The sequence below is a fragment of the Girardinichthys multiradiatus genome, chromosome 9, assembly GCF_021462225.1.
Source record: "Girardinichthys multiradiatus isolate DD_20200921_A chromosome 9, DD_fGirMul_XY1, whole genome shotgun sequence".
Taxonomy (NCBI): domain Eukaryota; kingdom Metazoa; phylum Chordata; class Actinopteri; order Cyprinodontiformes; family Goodeidae; genus Girardinichthys; species Girardinichthys multiradiatus.
The window spans coordinates 31529067-31550900 of record NC_061802.1 but is presented as its reverse complement, the minus strand read 5'-3'; the positions used below and the strand labels follow the sequence as shown (position 1 = coordinate 31550900).

Below are 21834 nucleotides of genomic sequence, written 5' to 3'. Positions count from 1 at the left end.
AAATATACTTTTTTGAGTGGAAAAATGAAATAACCCATTTTCTCATCGCCCTCGTGGCCGGGTGTGACACGTTAATTAATATTTAACCTTTAACAGAGCCATCACATGTGTTTCTGGCGCATTTTATCAGAGAAAACAAGGAGCGGGACCTTCTTATCCACCTGAGTGTAAATGTTGCACACTCTGCCAAGGATTGCACTTTTGTGTTTTTATCAGACCCGCCTAATGCAATCTTTTCTGGGGGATTCGAGGTTCAGTTTGCAACATGAACAACAAAACGCATGACATGCGGTCGAGGGGGGGTTCAGTGACGTCAGATTGGCCCCCAGACGGAGTGCAACGAGAGCGAGGATGCGCAGCCCGCGGGGGCGCGCACATGCGCACAGCCTCGGTCTCGACTTAACAGGAGCGAGGGGCGCGTCGATATACACACAACCGAGCCGAGCAGAGCAGCGCTTTGGGTATAGCAGAAGGTGCTGAAGAGTGAGAGTAATCCGGGGCAGGCGCAGACACACTCCACACACCGAGCTGAGGTTTTTTGGCGGCGCGGTTTTTTTTGTGTGTGTGGCGATCCTTTAAAACCATGCTGGATTGACCGCAGAGAAAGCAGCTGCAATCAATGGCGTGGCTTTGAAATCGTTGAAAATTTATTGGGAAAGGAGTGCGAGACAGAGCGACATCGGGGAGAGGGAGAGAGCGGCGAGAGAGAGGGGTGGAAATAAAGATCCTTTCAGCGATGGAGCTTACAATGGAGAACATCGGAAATCTTCACGGCGTGTCTCACTCTCATCAGACAGGCGACTTAATGAACTCCCCGCACGCGCGCCAGTCCTCGGCGTCGCATCGGAACTTGGTGTCACACGGGCGGTCAGCCATGGTGTCCAGTATGGCCTCCATACTGGAGGGAGCCGGGGACTACCGCACGGACCACGCTCTCTCCGGGCCCCTGCACCCGGCCATGACCATGTCCTGCGACTCCGGGATGAGCCTGAGCAGCACCTACACCACCCTGACACCTCTGCAGCACCTGCCCCCCATATCCACCGTGTCGGAGAAATTTCACCACCCTCACCCGCATGCTCACCATCATCCGGCGCACCAGAGGCTCGCAGCTGGGAACGTCAGCGGCAGCTTCACCCTGATGAGGGATGACCGCAGCCTTGCCTCTATGAGTAATCTCTACGGTCACTACCCCAAAGACATGTCCGGTATGGGACAGCCCCTGTCCCCGCTCTCCAACGGTCTCGGATCCCTGCACGGGTCGCAGCAGACCCTGAGCGCATACGGTCCTGGAGCTCACCTGTCTAACGACAAGATGCTTTCATCTGGGGGGTTCGAGTCCCACGCAGCCATGCTGTCCCGGGGAGAGGAGCACCTGGCTAGAGGTCTCGGGGGCCACGGGGCCGGGCTCATGACATCCTTGAACAGCATCCATCATCACAGCCATCCACACTCTCAGGCAAACGGATCCATGTTGTCGGACCGGGACAGGCAGACGGTGGTAGGAGGAGGGCAGGGAGCCGGGTCGGGACAGGTGGAGGAGATAAACACCAAGGAAGTGGCGCAGCGGATAACGGCGGAGCTCAAGCGCTACAGCATTCCGCAGGCCATCTTCGCACAGAGGATCTTGTGCCGGTCCCAGGGAACTCTGTCCGACCTGCTGCGGAACCCTAAACCGTGGAGTAAACTCAAATCCGGCCGGGAGACGTTCAGGAGGATGTGGAAGTGGCTGCAGGAGCCCGAGTTCCAGCGGATGTCAGCACTCAGGCTTGCAGGTGAGTGAGGAGACAGCTCCCAACCTGAGTGATGTCGAGAGATCAATCTGTAGTCAATGTGGCGAGACTGCCAATAGCTGCTCAAACAGACATTACTTGAAGTTATTAGTCGATCGTATTGAGTAAAACTTCATCATGACAGTTTGGGTGTTAAATGTGGGGTGAGGGGTGTCTATGTTTTGAATGATGCCACAAACCACAATTGTATAAACAAAAGAAGCGGATCATGAGCAACCGCAGTCTGCTGACTGGTTTGGTTCGGCGCTCATACAACCCTTTTACCCTCGGATTCAGACTGGGACACATTCTATTTACCAGTCTCTTTTTCCTCTTTTCCTGACGCACACATATTCAAAGAAGTAACGCTGAGAAAAGGCAATGACACTTACAATCTGAGGTGCAGCTTTTTAAATGCAAAAAAAAAAAAAAAGTTTAAATGACCAAAAAAGCTAATTTGATCAAATTGTTTAGCCACCCTTACCATGCAGTCTGAGGCCTGGCCAAAGAACCAGCGGGAGCATGACCTCTTATGGATCGATATTTCAGGTCCAGGCGTCCCCTTTCAGTGTAGCGCACTGATAAAGGATCGATTCGGATCCGAAAGGCAGAGACACAAACAGATGCGTCTTTCTTTGGCCCACTGCTGTGTCCCTTGTGCACTTTTGGGACATCGCATCTCCAAATTTGATTTAAAGGCCTGCGTGGTCACTCTGCAGCCGAAAGAATACCCATAGGGGTTTTTGTGGAGCAATGTGGCCTCGTTACCAGCTCAGACGAATGCCACTCCGTTTTTATTTCACTTCTTGATCAGTCGTTTCGATTTTTATTGCGCAAAGATTATCACATTAAGGCTGTGATTTGAAACCCACACATGCCCGCCCTCACTTTAACCCCCCCTTAACACCTAATTAATGGGACACAAATGAAGAACGAAAAAGCCACCGAGATGTGAATGAAAGGTCCCCCCCTTCTCATCGATGTTTGTGTAAAGACCCCTGTTTAGACGAGCTGCGCCTCCAAACGTCAATCAGCGCTTCTCCGCCGTATTTCAGCGAACAGTTCAATTAAGCGGATATAGTGGCATATTTTAGTTCCAGTCAATGCCCTATTGAAAAGCGCTTAATGGAATGTAAATTGTTCCTTTGCGTATTTAGTGGGGGTTCTGGTAAATAAAGATTTAAACACTCCACAATTGTCTCTTTAAGTGCCACTGCTGTTAAAGCTAATTGGGCTGTGGGGTTTTATATCTTCCACTGGCGGCATCAGGATAAAACCTCCAATTCAGCTGAAGCCACAGAGCTGTGCAAGTGTACACCTACTGCGTATTTAATGTGGTCGGACCCTAAGCCTTCTTAAAGGAGCAAGAGTAAAATTTTCTGCTTTTGTGTGCTCAAAATATGGAAGGCCGGATGTGCCACAATCCTATAGGAAAAATAAGTAGCCTTTGAAATGTCGTATAAATTCATATAAAAACAATTAATATTTAAATATGAAATATGCATAGTAGAATTAAAAGACATTATAGAAATATTAATTTGCTTTATGGGACTTTATGGCAGCAGTATGAGGGGTTAGGGGTGGGCAAAGGGGACCAATATCCACCCTATAAATGCATAAAATTCATGGATTTAAGAGAACAAAGGCCAAGAACTGGTATGTAAATACTACTTTTATCGCACCTAAATTTTAGGAGCTGCCATAAAAACAAACTTAAATAAAACTCAATAAAATGATCTTTTTGGCTTTTGGTTTTGCTGAGCCATCCCAAGATTATTAGTGCCCCCCCCCCGTCTGGCTGGCCCTTACAAAACTTTCTAGGGGTGTCCCTGTGTCTATCAAGAAGTAAATTAAACTATCACTGTGGCTTGTCAACAGACTTAAACAGCTGATTAGTTAAGCTGCCCAATAAGTCCACTTTGGGCCAATCTTTTTAATTAGAACAGTGTTAATGTCACTCACAGACTTAATGGGTTAGGCTGACAGTTGATAAAACTGTTACAAAAGGAGTCTATGAAAAAATTTAAGAATTTGCATTGTTTGGTTTAAAATAAAAAAATCATCAAATTGCAATTTAGAACACATCTATTACACTACCTATGTCTTCATTTCCAACTTCAATTAATATTTTATTTAAAATAATATAATGGAAAAATGTTATGATGAATTATGGCATGTCTGACCCTCCATAAAACGAGGCCTTTTCTTTGAGCTTGATGTGATCCACTGGGCCATGCTTGTAATTAATTGTCTCTCTTCAAACTTCCCTCCTGATCTGCTGCATTTTTAAGCATATGCCTTATTGTGCATCATCCTGGCACCACAGCAGATCTCAGGGAAACTCCAGTTAGGCAAAATGACAAATGACTCTTATGCAAATGTCGAGAGCTACATTTTACTTATTGCATTTAAAATCACAATTATCCTCAGAGCACATGTGGGCTGGGAGTGGGAGTTAGTGGGGATTGAAAGAGGGGGGTTGTGTTGCTGAAAGTGAGGCTGGGCCATACTCGCTCGGCCACATCAATCAATAAATTCAAATTACTATTCCAAATTCATCACAGTCACACAAATCAATGCAGCTGCCCTGCTTAGCTAATGTGAAAATGCCAGTTTCTGCGCACACACACACACACACACACACACACACACACACACACACACACACACACACACACACACACACACACACACACACACACTCAAATGACAATCCACTCCTGAGAGGAAAACAGAACAGAGATATGGGCACTGTTTGGGAGGGGAGGGTGGCTGATTGTGTGTCCTTCACGTTGAATCAACGAGGGAAGAGACATGCAGTGTGCCTTGCAGCTTGAGAAAAGATATAGAAAGCGTGACTGTTTCCATAATACACTGGAGTATCCACACTTGTATAAAAGCAAACAGCTTCCTTGCAAAGCTGGACATGTAAAAGAGAGACAAGGGAAAAGGTGAGGTTTGGGAGGTGTTTAAAGATCGCATTAACGATGAAAACAATTCGTCTTTGCATCTGTGTTGAATTCCACACTCCATCTCAATGTATTTGGTTGGGTCAATACAGCCCTGATCGATAAGGATAGCCAGTGCATCTATCAATTATCCCGCCTCAGCACTCTCACCCATTGGTCTCTCCCCTGGAGCAGAGAGAGGAGGAGGGAGGTGGGAGGTGGAAAAGGTTGTGGGAGAGGGGACAGCTGTTATTAAAAAAAATGCACACCTTTTTTTTCTTTGTTCTAATCAGGTTGTCTCACACTCACCCATCACTTGTTGGGACATCTGGGCAGTTTTTTTTTTTTTTTTACCTCCACTTGCAAGTCAGATAAAGAAAACACTACATGCTCCAATGCCATGCCTATTTGAAAGGACAGCAGATTTCTACATTGCCAGTAAGGCCGTGCTGTGGCATGTTGAGGTGACTTTTCCTGGAAATAAAAGAAAGGGCTGGATGGAAAAAGAGCATCATAGGTTAATTTCCATCTGAATGGTCACAGCACGTGCTAGGGTGTTCAGGTCAAGACCCTCAGGACACAGAGGAAAAACATGGTGGAGAAAAAGAGGTGGGGAACCCTCTATTCATGTTTCAATGGACTGCAAGCAGTTTGCACAGGCTTAATCCAGCAGCAATAATAATACTTCACTCAACCCCTCCACCTGCACTTTTTCTTCCCAGCACTGTGCACCATCACAGATGTTGCGTACATATAGTGGATTAATTTTTTTGCAATAAATAAAGCAGATATTATGCTTTCCTTTTAGGTAGAGGTTCGTAATTTGAGATAAATTTCACCTCCATTTTGTTTTAAACTTTTAAATGAGATATTCTAAAAGAAACTGGTCAAAATGATACATTTTCTCAATTAAAAGACATGTCTAAATGTGTAACTAATATAACAATCAAAAAGGACAAAATACAATAAATAAATTTAATAAATGCATTCACATGTATTGACATACATCAATAATTTATTAAATGTACAATTAAATTAATTAGAATTCTGAATTGTATCTTAAACCCCTCATTATAATCATAATTATTTCCGTAGTCAATAATTTTATGGTTCATTTTATGCATTGCAAAATAAATTGTCTGAACTGTAGCTCATCAAATAGATCCTAATATCTGATTGGTTAATCAATTTTCTTCAAAAAAGCAGTGTGAGCCACACCCACTGATTTTGATGGTTAAAGATGTTCTGCAACAAACTACAGAATAGCTATATACAAAGCAACCTAGCAATGAATGATTTTTACAAGTTTCATTCATGCATTTGTTTCCAATATTTACCAGTTTAAGTGAAAATTTGGTGGGTTTTGAAATTGTTTTATTGAATTGTGGCACTTTTGGGTCTCTATACTCTCAGGGTTACAGCTGCAGGAGCGTTTAATGCAGCGAGCGCCGTCTATGGTGCGAAAATGCAAATAATGATGAGCTGCAGTAATTAACCGTGAATTAGTTAAATACGTGGTAATAGAAGTATGTCTTCAATTTTATTTTTTATTTAAACGTTCGTTTCCAGTTTTTGATTAAACATGTACTCATTTAATCACTGGGTGATGTTTAAGTTAAATTGTGCCACTTTTTTAGCCTCTGTAAACCGAGGGCTACAGCTGCAAGAGCGTCTCGTGTGTCGAGCGCTGTTCGTGGTGCTGAAACACCCAGTCCACCTCTGCTGAGGACAGCTCAAGGTGCTTTGCTGGAGTTTTACCATTTCTCCTTAATAGTATTCTGGTAGGCCGTATAAACACAATTATTTCACCCAACAGCTTCCACACATCGATCAATATTACAATTCACAATCGCGTCAATCACAACACCCTACATCCTGCTTTCCTGTCCAGCACCAAGCCCACCAGGGTTTCCATTTAAATCACGTATCCAGCCTCTTCTGAAAGCTTTGCCTGCAAGGTCGTCTATATTTTGCAACGCCTTCCAAAATGTCTCAAATGCAACAAGTATTCATTCATTCATTCATTTTCTACCGCTTATTCCTTAGTAGGTCACGGGGAAGCTGGTGCCTATCTCCAGCAGTCTGGCGAGAGGCGGGGTACACCCTGGACAGGTCGCCAGTCCATCGCAGGGCAACAAGTATTCTTTAGGCTAAACGTGCCACTCTTGGTCATTTATTAAAAAACAAAACAAAACATTAAGTCCAACTTGAAGTTAGCATGTGCTCAATGCAGGGTCATCTGAATCCAGATTTTGTTAATAAAGAAACGACTTTATGTCGGTCTGTGAAATGATCGATTGTGGGGACTTTAATAATTGATGCATGAGGGGGGAAAAGATAAGGGAAACAGCGCATCTGTGGTTTCAGAGCCTACTTGTTCGTTAAGCACGCCAACGTGCTGTAAGTACCGAGACACACATGTAACAAGCATCGTCTTTGCAATCCCCTGGTGGGAGAGCAACAGCCATTTTCATGTAGGTTATACCTCGGGGCTATTTTGGTTTAAATCCCCGGCTCGATCCAGATGAAATGACACCTCACGTCCAGCATCATTAAATCTGTAAGCCACCGTGGAGAACCTGCTGGCATATTTCAAACAATGCTCAATGTTTTAGATATAAATTAACTATACAGAGCCATCTGAAGTGAATATCCTGGAAATGGTTTTGCTAATGTATGCCTACAAGAACACAGACAAAATAAAATTTTTATAGCACCATCTATACGACGTGTGGCCTCCTCGTTTCCTTCTTCCTGTAAGTATGTATGTATGTGATCGGGTTGTAGAATGCTTATATATGCGCCACATTGTTAAGGCCCTGAATCTGTATCGATTTCCATTCCTCTGCCTCTTCTTCCCATCTCTGGAGCTGCGCCATGATGCGCACCTCTCCCGCTTCCCCTCCATCCCCACTGTGCAACACCTTTCCTCCCATTAACAGCTCACCTTTCAAAACAGATTCGCGAATAAAACTCTTACACGGTCCACACAACCCCTCTCTGACCAAAAACGGTCAAATCTGAACAGTTTACGTCTCCCCTCGATTTTTGCGATATAGTGGGATTAACACCATGAGGCGACTTAGAGTTCAAACTCGTTTACCCTCTTTTCACTCATTACACATCCCACCCACACTGATCCGTCCTGCATGTACACACACCCGCATGCCCCTGCCACACCGACTTATTCAAAAATAATGGAATTTTAATATTAATCAGATTAGCCTGACTGGAGCATGGGGGCTGGATACTGTCTCTCATATCTTTGTCCATTTCTCTTGCTGTGCACGCACGCACGCACGCACGCACACACTTACACATGCGTGTTTCAATTCACACGAGGATATGTGGTTAGCAATTATAAATGCTGCAGAGGTCTGGACTCTGTACAGTCTCAGATGCCGTCTCTTCTATTTTAGATGATCAATCCCTACGCTGCTCCGTCGCCCCCTCGCCGAAGCGGATCGATAGGAGAGAATGACCTTTAAATCAAATTGCTGGCAGAGTCAACGCGATGCACGCGGCCCAGCGTGCATCGGGTTAATGGCACCGCGTGCGCGCGCAAACATACACAAAAGCCCCCCAAAACCTGAGACAATCAGGATTAAATCCAATTACTTCAACTTGTGTGTGTCTTGAAGAGGAAAGGCTGCGCAGGATTTCAGGAAGCGGTACAACAGTGGTGGTTTTTGCATGAATACTGCCCTGGGCAACCCCTTCCTTCTGCAACCAACATCCAACCAGATGCCCTCGACTAAACCTATTTTGCTAAAAAAACAACTTCTTACAATTCATCTTATAAAAAGATGCAACCAAGATTGTATGGGACTATGCAGATGTTGATTTGAAGACACACTCACCAAATATACCTAACCCACTGACACACTAATCCAGGGTTTGTGCATTTATCACCTCTTCATCATTCTGTAATTAAACTGATCTTAACACAAACATGTGGTGTTTGAACCTTTAAATTAGTCACTTCACGATATTTATTGAAGAAATGGCAGTAAAAGTGTTTTGGAGGCATTCGGTCTAATAATTTGGTTTATACTTTTTCAATTAAGACCCCAGAAAGTTGAGAAGGCGTTTAACTAAAGGAAATCACATACAATTTTAATTATTAGAATTTATTTTCAACTGTATGCATGAAATGAGATGCGCATTGCTGCTTGTGTGTGTTTTTACAATTATTCAATAGGTTTCAGAAATCTTAATCCATGTTTTAAAGAATCTCTTTTCAGTGTACAAGTCTATATGTCAAATGTAGTCCAGAAAAAAAATGAAATAGCCCTTTGTTTCAGGGCTGAATCAGAAACATAGATTCAGAGTAGAGATGAGCCAAAGAATCAAACAAGAAATTTTTGTTAGCCAATATTTGCTTAATTGGTCAATGATTTGCATGTAAGATACTGATTTTTTTTTCTTCCTATTCATTAAATGCAACTTAGAACTCCATCTATTTCAGTCTATAAATGCCTTAACCATTGCAATGTAATTTGATGAACCCTTCTCAGTTTGTTAAAAATAAGATAAAGGTTAGGGACCTATGCTTTGATATAATATAAGGATAATATTGCATTTCCTTCATTTTCTGTTGGATTTAAAACTACAACCTCTATCACAGACCCTTCAACACATTTGTTTTTCTGTTTAACTTGTTATAGACAAGATAACAAACATGTTAAAAAACATGATCAGAATTGGTCATGATGTGAATAAGAAACTGAAAAGCTGCTCAGAGAGCAAATGACCTAGTGGCACCCTCAGATCTATGTTGCCCTGGGGTGTGAGCCACCACTTGTGGATATGTGTTTGTGTAACGGTGGAGTTAAAAAAAAAATGATCAGACTGTGAGCTTTTGACCCTTGACAATCTGCGGTGGTTAACATAAGACCCAGTTCAAGTGGCGATTTCAAACAGCAGACTGTGCAATTAAAATGCTGATCAGTGCACATCAGCATTTTGTTGATTGAGTTCAGTCTGTCGTTATGTAACACCGTGGTGCACCTCCAAAAAAAAAAGTTAAAAATAAAAAAAACGGCGTCTGCTTTCTGTATGCACGTTTGCTCTCATCACTGTCAGACCACAGACAAGAGTCAAAACTCCAGTTTAGTTTGTTCAGAAAGAAATCAGCTGTGGTGTGAACTGTCAGATTCCTGCTCCCACGCCGAGTGAGGAATCTCAAAGATTATTATTTTTTTTTTTTGGAAAGGTGGTGACATGAGAGAGTAAACCTCCCAAAATTCTTGGAGCGTGGAGCGCCGCTAAAGCTGCGCTGATTTCGCAAACTCCGAGCTTATCTGGATCTCTGACAGGCCAACGCTTCTTAAAGGGCCGATAATGGCCTGTTTAATGCGCAGGCTAAGAACACTATAGGCAAGGATATTGTCCGTGCAATTAAAGACAAGAGAGGCAGGCATCCAATTGAAAAGTTTTCTATAAAAGAAAAAGTCATTCAATATTATCTCTGCTACAAAAATATTATTTATTTCAAGAAAGAAACAATTTTTTTTTTCAAATTCTAGTGCAGATTATAATATAGATTTAGCGATAAATTACTAATGAGAATAAAAATGTGCATGTTCCATACACTAATAAATATTTTTGTGCTACAAGACTATAAAGAGATAATGCCCTGAACAGTTTGACAGTGGACATTTGTCTCTTTGGGATGATCTCAACTCAGGCAAAATTTCAATTTAAAACAAATTTCAATTTAAAACAAATTGAAAGCCTAAAACTGTCCAGCATATTATCTCTGAAGATGTAAGAGCCTACAGCTGCTTTGTGAGGAGGTAGTGTAAGTGTGTCTGCAGGTTCGATCGCAACAAAACCACACACACACACACACACACACACACACACACACACACACACACACATAAACACGCTGATCGTACCCGCAGATGCAACACGAAACTCCGGTTGGGCAACCCCACAAAGATCAACAAAGGAGCAAAACGGCTGCGAAATCAATTGATGAATGAATCGATGTGAGCCCATAAAGCATGTGTGCTACATGTTATTACATATAACAAACTGGCTGCGGGTGATTCAGAGATTAATAATTTTGGCTGCACTTGTAAGATGAAAATAAATCGCTGACTATTGTTCATGGGAAAAAATTAGGAGAAAACAGAAAGGTACGTGTGTATAACCCTAACACTGCTAGGTTTTCGGTTTTTTAGACAAAAAAAGAAAAATGTAATTACAATTACAATTTTGTCTTATTAATTCTTCTTCTTCTTCTTCTTCTTCCTCTTATTACACCATTCTATCAGAATAACGAAGAAAAGAAAGAAAAAGAAACAAACACTACAAACAGTTAAAAATTAACTATATTTGATCCTATAAATTAAAAATTATTGTTAGTCTCCTGTTTTAATTGGGAAACATCGATTTCTAAACCCAGAAAAATTAATAAAAATAAAAAGACCACACACAATTCAACACCGACTCGCCACTTTATATATTTCCATTTAATTCGCTTTGTTTTGCACAGCAGAAGCAGCCTGGATATTAACACAATCAAGTAAGCGTAATAATTCTCGGCTCTCATATATATTTCTCTTGACTGTATCTGCAAATGGGGAGAAAGGAGGGGTTGAATTGAATTTGGAAAATTCCTGCGTATTAAAAAATCAGCTCCTGCAGTCCCGGAGGACGAAGTAGTGCTGCAGATCAGCGGGAAGATTCTCCTGCGACAAAACAGGAGATTAGAAAAGGAGGTGACAGCTCGAGCAACCGCTGAAATTAGGAGAACAACATTCTTAATAAATAGCGCCAAATGCAATTTTAATAGTGCGGATTTTCTAAAGATAAATTCATGACATAAAACAAAATTAAGCAGAGGTTTAATTATATAGAAAGAGCAAACTTCGACCTAAACGACCTCGGCATATCCTACCATATAGTCCCGCGAGACTTTAAAGCTGTTGGTAATTGCGATGGTAAAAATAGTTAAGGCTTGTAATTCCTTTCGTTTTTCCCCTTTCTCTTAGTATTTTAACGAAATAACATCCGACAAATGCAACACTGCAATTATATTTGTCAAAGCACATTTAGAAGCAAATTAATTCTACATTTATTCTCATTTATATAAAAAAAAACATATATATATATCATTATCTACGTTTTTCCAGTTTGAAACTAAATAATCAGTATTCGGAAACAAAATTAATCTAGTAAATCCACTAAACTATGTAAAACAAAAAAAATCATATAGAAACATTGGGGCAACTGGACCTATTATTTGCCATATAAAAACAGCTTAAAAGAGGGAGTAAAATGGTGCTCCCCTCGTGTAAAAAATGTAAGTGCCTTGAATATTACATTTATCACGCATTACTGGTCAAAGCAATTTGGCTTCAGATCAATGATAATCACACATAGGACTGCAATCCCAACAACAGATCTGCTCCTATAGTACAAACGCATGCATGCAGATCCGGGCAGATATTAAAATGGAAAAAATATAATGTGGGTTAAAATTTCCATCAGCATCTCTCAGTCATCAGGTGCTTAAATGGCTGAGTACATTTAATTATCTAAAGCCCCATAAGGAGCATGATCATCACAGGCAGCAGTCTCAACTGATTATTGAATTTTCTAAACACAGTGTCATTTCTTAAATCACCCTGCGTTGCTAATAACACACTGGGATATAAAAAAGTGCTAAAAAAGCACTATATTGTCCACCTCACACAGTGCACAATTTGTTTTATTTTATTTTTCTATTTGTTCTTTTTTTTATATATATAATTTACACGTTTAGATGTGAGCTGATCTAAAACGCAAAACGCGTCTCTAGCAGAATGTAAAGGTTTGAAAGTTTTAACTGAGTTCAGGTTGGAGTGTTATTGAAGTGCTTGGGAAGAAATGCCTCGCAGCTGAGTCGCAGGGAAAGGCAAACAAACAAATCGTACCGCTTCATCAGTATATTAACACTAATTCTCACCCATTACATTAAGGACTATTGAGCTGGAAGTGATCTGGCCACTGGTGAAAGACACAAACAGGGCTTGGCACTGCCTTGCAGCCAAGTGCCAAATGCAGCACATTTATATATGTAGGAGGAGAGAAGATGGCGGTGTGGAAACATGGACTACACGCTGTTATGAATCTTCAGGGCAGCAGTCCATGTGAAACAGTAGAGAAGTTAATAAAAAAATGATTTATATAGCAAATCCTCATTCCTACAATAAAAGAGCCGCACTGGTGTGAGCATAGATGCGCTGAACTGGAACCAGTAAATGCGTTTACTGTTAAATTAATGAAATCAGCACTCCTTGTTGACTCCCACTGTTTCGGGGCCCTGGGACAGGATTTTAGGATGGTGGGAAAAGAGCAAGAACAAATTCTGCATGTAAGTGTGCAATCTATATTTTTTTCATAAAAAACAAACAAAACAAAAAAAAAACACTATAGGCGCAGTTTTAGGCGGTTTGACTTTCTCATTATGAGGAGGAAGGACAGCGATGATCAATAGATGATTAATGCTCAAGATGGACTCACATCTGCAGCCAGCTGTGAATATTTAGCATCACAGCCAGAACAGGTGATGATTATTTACTCCTCTTTTTTCATCCCTCTCTGATTTAAACTGTACCCAAACAAAATCGGGCCATCACACCCCTGCCTCCCTAGTGTGTACGTGTGTGTTACCACAATATTTATTTATTTAGCGCCTCATATCCTTCATGATTCTCCCCTCCTCCTCCGAGGTATAATTAATTGGACGAACTGAATTTCACACACGAATTATTCACGAATATATCGATCGATATTGAACACCCAGGGCCTCTCTCTTAACCTCGCTTGGTTTGTCGTGAAGCGAAGAATATTAATGTCATCAGTGAAAGAAAAAAACAGGCACAAGTTAACCCCTTTTTCATCAGTGGATGTGAGCTGGAAAAATATTCAATGAAGATACATTTACCAACTATATATATATCTATATAGATATATATATATCGCAGACTAATACAGATGTGGGCGGCACAGTCAGGACGAGCATTTCTGTTAATCAATCACTGCTTCTGAGGAGTTTGAGGAATCCATTCATACTAGGTAAGCTGCTGTATTCACAGATCTATAGAGCGAGTTATAGAAATCACAGCCTTCTCCTATCAGCAGGATGTGCACCTCAGAAAACACCAAACCAGGATTTCTGCTCTTGTCGGGGCTGCTTTGTGCATGAGTTTATGTCCGTCTCTCTGCTCGGTGCCTACTGTAGCTCTAAAAGCTGCAATGATCGATTTCCCCCCCTCTTTTCTACGCCGAGCTTGGTTCAGTAATCAGGGCCCCCTTCCTCACCGATCGATCGATATTGATTTCTAAATCCAGCGCCTGTAGCAAAGGCAAAGCGCACTATATGGCGCCCCCATTGCAGCCGGGCAACGACGGGAGCGCCCCCTGCCGAGAAGAACGGCGCCAAGCGCGCCGGTCGATGAAGGGATGAGGGACGTGACTATCCGGCGAAGGAGATGGGACTGTTTACAGCTGATTGTGTGGAGGCACATTTAAAGACAGTCATTACTCCCGTTGACTTCCTGAAGAAAATAGGTGCATTCATCGTGAGCGTGTTTATATGCTGGCTTCCTTTTTTAAGGTGGTATAGGAAAATAAATCCTACGACAATCTAACAAAAAAACTCCTGATCTGTAGTTTGTAAGAATGTTTCTAACAGAAGCATAAACCTGAAACAACCCTATTAATGCATTTGAAAATAATCACTTCACCTCAGGTTCCTGTGGGGCTTGCTTTCCTTCCCTCTACAGAAGCCCTGAAAGGTAAATGAAAAAAAAAAAAAATTATCTGGATCTCAGAGGTGATCAACAGGTAAAATATATATATTTTTTGTTTGTTTTTGTTTTCCCCCTAAAAGCCAAGAAAATGTCTAAAATGTGCAAAATACCTCCTCTAATTCTGACTTCTAAAACATATATTGTTTTTCATTGCTGAAACAAAATAAGTGAATAAAAACAAACAAAAAAACCAAAAAAAAAAAAACCAACTTTCCCTCTTTAGTCCTGAAAGGCAGGTGTGAAAAATAGCTTTCCCACTTAAAGGGTCAGTGTTTATTTTTGTAATACCTCTTTTGGCCACAAGAGGATAAAATGCAATCCTGGCTGAGTCTATAATAATTTTTTTCAAGTGGTATCAGGTATGGGCAGAGGTGCAACTTACATTTTCAAACTCAGAAGAGTGATTGAGAAAACAAAGTTTGGGCTGAATGAGGAAAAACACTTTTATTATTAAAAAAAGAAAAAAAGTCATAACGAGAAAAAGTACAAATAATTAGATTAATTGTAATAAACAAAAGACAAGAATAAAGAGAACAAAATCACATTGTATTAGTAGTTGTATTTAAGCATTATGTGTGTGTTGTTATGAATGTAACTGTGCAAAAGCTCCCTGGATGAAAGAAAACAGCTCTTTCAGAAAATGGAAGCCCCATGAAAAACATCTTAATTAAGCACAATAATACTTCTATATTCAAAATAGCGTTGCATCAAAATAAAGAGAGCTGTCCGAGAAGCAGGATTAGGTGTTGAATCACAAAACTCAAAAACATAGTACATGTTTTCTATATGAACTTCAAGAATTCAAATGTTTTCAATTTTTTTCTGAAGAGAACATATAATAATTCACATTTCCAGTATTCTTCTGGAGCAGCTGAACAGTAGGTTCTCTATTTTCCACTGTTGCCAGAGATGTAGAGATCGGGAGGATGAATAGACGTCACATGTCAGCTCCTTTCTGAACTTCAAACAGACCCGGCCGGGCTGTGACGTATGTTCAGGCTCGCCGCCCTGGTGGGAAACAAATCCCCTTTCATTCCAAGTTTGATCCAGATAGTCCAGTGTGTCTCTGATGGTGTCAAGCTGTAATTTCTCCCAGATTAGTGTGATCGTAAACCAAAATTTGCATGAGAGAAATTCTCACCTCTGGATATTTGTAAAATCAATGTTTCCTCAATCAATCTTGATTTTTTTTAAGAGTGTTACCACCATGAAAGATTTAAAGATATGAAAGATTGTTTAAGTAAACCAGAAAAATAGGTGTAATGTTGCACAAGCTTTTTATCTACTTTATGTACTGCATAGTAAAAGTAACAGCCTGACTTCATGAAACAACATAAATATATATATATATATATATATATACATATACACTTTTTGGCAGTGGATCAAATTATAGATTATTGCCATATTGATGACTGACAAATCAATTGCTGTGCTAAAAAAATCCTTAGCACAAACTACCCTGTAGTATTTGTTTCTTTGAATTAGCAGGTGGTATTTAACTATGCTTGCAGCTAAATGTCACTGATAATATGAGGAAAAACCTGTTCAAATCATGCTTGTTAGAAAATAAAACAAGAGTTCCTGCAACATAATTAGAACTGCTCAATATGCTGAAAACCTGCCTGGATATAGGTTTTGGTAGGTTATATTTCAAGGGGTGATGCATTTGTTTTTTGCATATTGATAAAATGTCTGGTCAGCTGGAAGCACTTGACTTTTTTGATGCCAACACCTAATATATAATTGAGATGCTAAAACTCAAGGAAACCATGAAAAAAGAAAGAGAAGAGTGAGGAAACATCAGATTAATCACAACCAATATAGTCATCTCAGTATTCAAAAACAACATTGTGATTGCAGGTTTCTCTAATATCATGCAACCCTAAAGATTACATAATTTCAGAATGTATGAAATCCAACTTTTATCCAAAGTGTTGTAATATGAACCAAATAATAATCCACTGTTTTGTTTTTTTCTGCTCCTAAGCCTTTAATTAATCAAAGCACTATATGTGATGATATGCGCAGTGTATAGACACAAGCATATTTTTGGACTAATCCGAGTGCGGCACATTAGCACCGGTGTTGATTTGAAATATGAAGATGATGGATGTGCAAGTGTGCAGGTTAGACATCTGTAGTAAACAGATTGGACTGCAATGGCTGATCAATGGGCTCTGTTCCACTGTAATTAGACACACAGAGCCACTGCTTGGCTCCAGCCACTTCAGCATATTCACAGCCACCCTTAAAACACACACACAGCCACACACACCCATACTCACACAAACAGAAGAAGAGCATAGAAAGAAAAAAAAATCCTTCCCTAAATGCATCCAGACGCACGTCCCCGCAGCGCAAGAGTGAGACATTTACTGAAGGAGGTATGAAAGTATAAGACAATACCAATGGCGGCAGGTGCAGGCCCCACTAGGATGGCATGTCTCTCTCTCTGATTTGCTCTCTTTTAATTGAGACAGTGGGGAAGCTGAGTGGGATGCACGGTCTGTTCTGGGAGGATTCGATCCTTGGTCAGCGGGGTAACATGTGGCTGCAGTGGTGGAGCCTTAACCACACACACACACACACACACACACACACACACACACACACACACACACACACACACACACACACACACACACATCCGTGTTTTACTATCTTTATGAGGACTTTTCAGTTACTTCCATTGACTTCCATTCATTTTCCTTGATTTTTAGTGCCTAACCCTGACCCTAACCAGTTAATACTTAACTCTAACCCTAACAATAACTCAATTCATACCCTAGTCCTAAACCTAACCCCTGTCCCAAGAACGGAATTTGAAAAAGTGAGGACCAGGAAAATGTCCTCACTTTGTCAAAATGTCCTCACTTTGTCAAAATGTCCTCACTTTGCGATAAAAATACAAAAATTGGTTCTCACTCAGCAACAAGTACAAGTACACACACACACACAGTCCTATTCCATTTCTACCTTTTACTTTCCACCTGTGTGCTGCTTTCTACACGTCTTCTTCAAATACATAGAGTTACAACACACTTACCCACATACAGCACTCTATTAACTATTAATTTCTATGTTAGCTGCACACATCTCCTTCACCCCCTCCCAAATGTAGGCGTGCACAGTTTTTCTTTTGAAAATTGCTCTGTGTATGGGAAGGGGGCTCATAGCAGCCGGTGTAAGCACCTCTCAAGTGTTTGTGTTTGGGGAAAGACAGGAGAAGGGGGGTAGGGGAGGGTGAAAGGGTTTATAAATACCCTCTCACAGCTCTATAGAGTAGGCTCCAGTGGGCTCTGTTTGAAGTAACAGACTGTAGACCTGCTGGGGGGGATCTGACCTCAGTCCCTACAGAAAACCCCCCCAATTCCTACAGCAAGTCGGTCAATATCTTGCATTCTCCTTCACATGAACAGCTCTCCTTCCTCTTCTCAGTTCCCATCTTTGGTTCTTACACACACACACACACACACACACACACACACACACACACACACACACACACACACACTTTGTTTCACTCGTTCATCTTTTATTTTCATGTCTCTATTCTTTCACCGTCTCCTCTGTCCTTCATTTACACAAAAGCGCACACACATACACATTGAAACACAAAATGGCTACTTTTGTGCATCAGTCACTCAGTCTCCCATTGCGACTCAAACTGCATTAATATTGAATCAAACAGCAGTGTCTCCAGCAAGCAGGCAACAGCTAGTCCCACTGTCTTGCCCTCCCCACCCAGTCTTTTTCTCACCGCAGGCTGGTTCCTTGTCTGCACTCCGCAGGATGGAAGGAATATTCCCACTGGGCAGGACGCATGGATTAGCTTTAAATCAACTTTAATATGGCAATAGAGATGGAGCTGTAGTGTCGCTGCTGGTGTATAAACCAGTTTTTATGTGTCTAAGGACTAGTTAATACAGTCCCTTACAAAAGTTTCCATGCCAATTGCACGTATTCACATTCTTTCACATCACAACAAGAAATTTAATCTTGTTTTTTTGAGATTTTATATGATAGACTAACACAAACTTTTACATAATTATGAAAAAACATTCAAAGCTTTAAACATCTCACAGAGGACTGTTCAATCCCTCATTTAAAAATGCAAAGAATGTGGCATGACCAACTTATACATGGCTGTCCTTATAAACTGCCAGACCAGTCAAGGAGAGCCTTTATGAGAGAAGAGGTCAAGAGGCCCCTTGTAACTCTGGAGGAGCTGCAGAGATCCACAGTTCAAAATTGGGAATCAGTTGACAGGACAACTTTTAGCTGTGCTGTGCTTCATAAATCTGGCCTACATGAAAAGGTAGCAAAAATAACACCATTGTCAAAAGCAAGTCTTAGGAAGTCCCATTTAATGTGTGCCAGAAGCTACATAGGGGAAACAACAAACATGTGGATGAAGGAGCTCTGGTCAGATGATACCAATACAGAACTTCATAACCTGCATGCAAAACAGTGTGTGTTGGGGAAAGCAAACACAGCACCCTGAACACACCATCCTCAGTGCATACATGCTGGTGGTAGCATCATGCTGTGGTGAGGCCTTTCTTCACCAGGGACAGGGGAGTTAGTCAGAGCTGATGGGAATATACATATAGCTAAAAACAGGGTGGAGGCTAAAAGAGATTTGAGACTAAGGCGCAAATTCATCTTTCAGCAGAAGAATGAACCTAAACATACAGCCACAGTTACAATGGAATGGTTTTAATTAAAACATATTCTTGTGTTATAAGTTAAGACCCAAATTTAATTGAGAATCTGTGGGAAGACTTAAAAGATGGCATTAAGACATGGTCTCCATCCAACTTGACTGAGATTGAGCTATTTGCTATCTGGTAGAGACAAACCCCAAAAGACTCAAAGATGCAACTGCTGACAAGGGGTTGACTCAGAGGAGTTGAATACAAATTCACACTAGACATTTCATGGTTTTATTCATTAGAAAATAGACAACCATGTGTAATTTTTCCTCCACTTCACAATTATGCATGACATTGTGCTTTTCAATCCCATAAAATATCAGTTACACATTAAAGTTTGTGGTGGTAATATGACAAAATGTGAAAAAGTTCAACTGAATACATGAATACGCTGTAGCTACTTATATTCTCCTTAACCGTCTGTTTTTGCTTTGTTGTCTTAAAAACAATTGCTTCTGCGTATTTACCTTGTTTTTTTTTGTTTGTTTTCTTTCCTTCCTCGGCTTTCCCGCTCTCATCGCCATCCCTCCCACCGCTGCCACCCAAACCAAGCCTGCAAGCGCAAAGAACAGGAGCAGCACAAGGACCGCAACACCGCGCCCAAGAAACAGCGTTTAGTGTTCACAGATCTGCAGCGTCGCACGCTCATTGCCATCTTCAAGGAGAACAAACGCCCGTCCAAGGAAATGCAGATCACCATCTCCCAACAGCTCGGCCTGGAGCTCAGCACCGTCAGCAACTTCTTCATGAACGCACGCCGCCGCTGTGTGGACCGCTGGCACGATGACCATGGCGCCAGCCCTGGGCAGCCAGGAACCTCCACCACCACCTTCTCCAAGGCCTGAGAGGAGAAGGAGGAGGAGGAGGCCTTCAAGAGTGCTGGGGAACCAGGTTGGAGCAGGAGGCATCACAAGGAGGTGACTTTGAAACCTGTCTCTGATGACCCTACCTGGCCTGGACTGCCTGAAAAACAAACCCTTCGTGCCATGCAATCATCATTCTTGTCAGTCAAAATCTCAAGCTCTCACCTGAAAGAAGCAGAATCTAAGAGGTGAGGTGTGAAGTCAGGTTCAGTCTGCTTTACTCACACAAGGACAATCATTGAGTTAGTCTTTTTATGTTTTGTTTTTAAGTAATTTTTACAACATCTGACAAAGCAAAGAGACACCAAAGATTTGATCATTTTCTTGGACGGTTTCTTGGCCAGCCTCCTCCTTCAACCACCATCCAACCCCCCCCCCCCCAAAAAAAAAAAAACTCACCTCCTTTGTGTCTGCCTCCCTATTCACGTCCTCTCTATGGAAGCAACAAGGGCAAAGGAACGGCAATAAATCTGACAAGACAACAGCACATAGCCTTATTATCAGTGCCCCATCCTGCACATTCACACACAGAGAGATGGTGAGAAGGCAGTCGTATAGAAAACAGTGCAGTCTACGAAAAAAAACAAAAACAACAATTTGGCTTTCCAATTCTCTGCCTTCACCTCCACCCCTTTTTTCTCCTGTAGTCTCTCATTCCTCAGCCAAAGGTATTCCCTGATGGCCAGCCATTTCAGAGAGCAGCTCAGGCTGATCATACAGCAAACTAATGAATTGAAAAATGAATCGATGCAGACGGAGAAAGTGGCTCCTTGACCCCCACCCCCCTTTCGGCCTCCTGAAGGTGAAACTCAAGACGCTCGGCAGGAGGTCCTCACCTCTTCCAGGCCCAGGTTATATTTTTGCACAGATGTCAAAGAGCCTGCAGGAAGAGATGTTATTGTTACTCTTAGCCTGAGCCTATAGAGTCTGAGTTTCCCTGACCAAAAGGAGAGACCCGCGAGATGTCTGGACATGCTCTTTGTTCTGCTGGGAGCTTGAATCAATAACTGGGAACCGAACGATGACAACAACACGCTCGGGCATCCAGCCAAACTACATTACAGCTGCATATTAAAAAAAGCAGAGGAGCACACGGAAGACGACACAAAGGCCTCCACAGCAGCGGGCAGCAACCCAACAGCACATCACTCCGTCCTGGTCTGCACTGGCAGAGCAACAGTGCCCCCTGCTGTTGACAGCAGAGACCCATAATTAGCAGAGCAAAAATAAAGGGTGGGGGTGGGGGGTGGTTGGTGGGAGAATTCAGAGATGCTGCACTAGATGCTGAGGAGCAGTCACGGCACAACACATTCAGGCCCTCGCAGCTCTTTGAAGGCGGATCAATAGCTAACCATTATCCTATTGTTGTTCCTCATCCAACCAGCGCTGGTGGAGCTTGGGGGGGCGGTGGGGATGGGTGAGACAAATGCTGAAAAAAACGCAGGGATTTAACAAAGGCAGGGAATTAGTGTATGTAGGCAAGAATTTACAAATTACAAAAAACATACTACTGAAAATGCTGGAGAGAGAAGTGCATCAGGGGGAAACAGAAAGGCGAGGCAGACTCAGTGGAGGTTCAAATTTTTTTTTGTTTTTGTTTGGAGGATTTATATTTTGCATTCATTTTATCTGTTTGCAAAAAATATCTGCAACTGCTAAGTTAATGTAAACCTTATGGTTATGAATCAGTAGCTAACCCAAAGCAAACCAACGCACTCATGACA

The 21834-nt window shown here is 41.7% G+C and overlaps 1 protein-coding gene across 1 annotated transcript; it reads left to right on the top strand.

Moving 5' to 3' along the window:
- Window positions 1-456: 456 nt before the first annotated feature.
- onecut3a (one cut homeobox 3a) lies at window positions 457-21316 on the top strand. The gene is made up of 2 exons (XM_047375522.1): window positions 457-1775; window positions 19800-21316. Exons 1-2 carry the CDS (start codon window positions 737-739, stop codon window positions 20090-20092), a joined length of 1332 nt encoding a protein of 443 aa, XP_047231478.1. The 5' UTR covers window positions 457-736; the 3' UTR covers window positions 20093-21316.
- The last annotated feature ends 518 nt before the right edge of the window (window positions 21317-21834 follow it).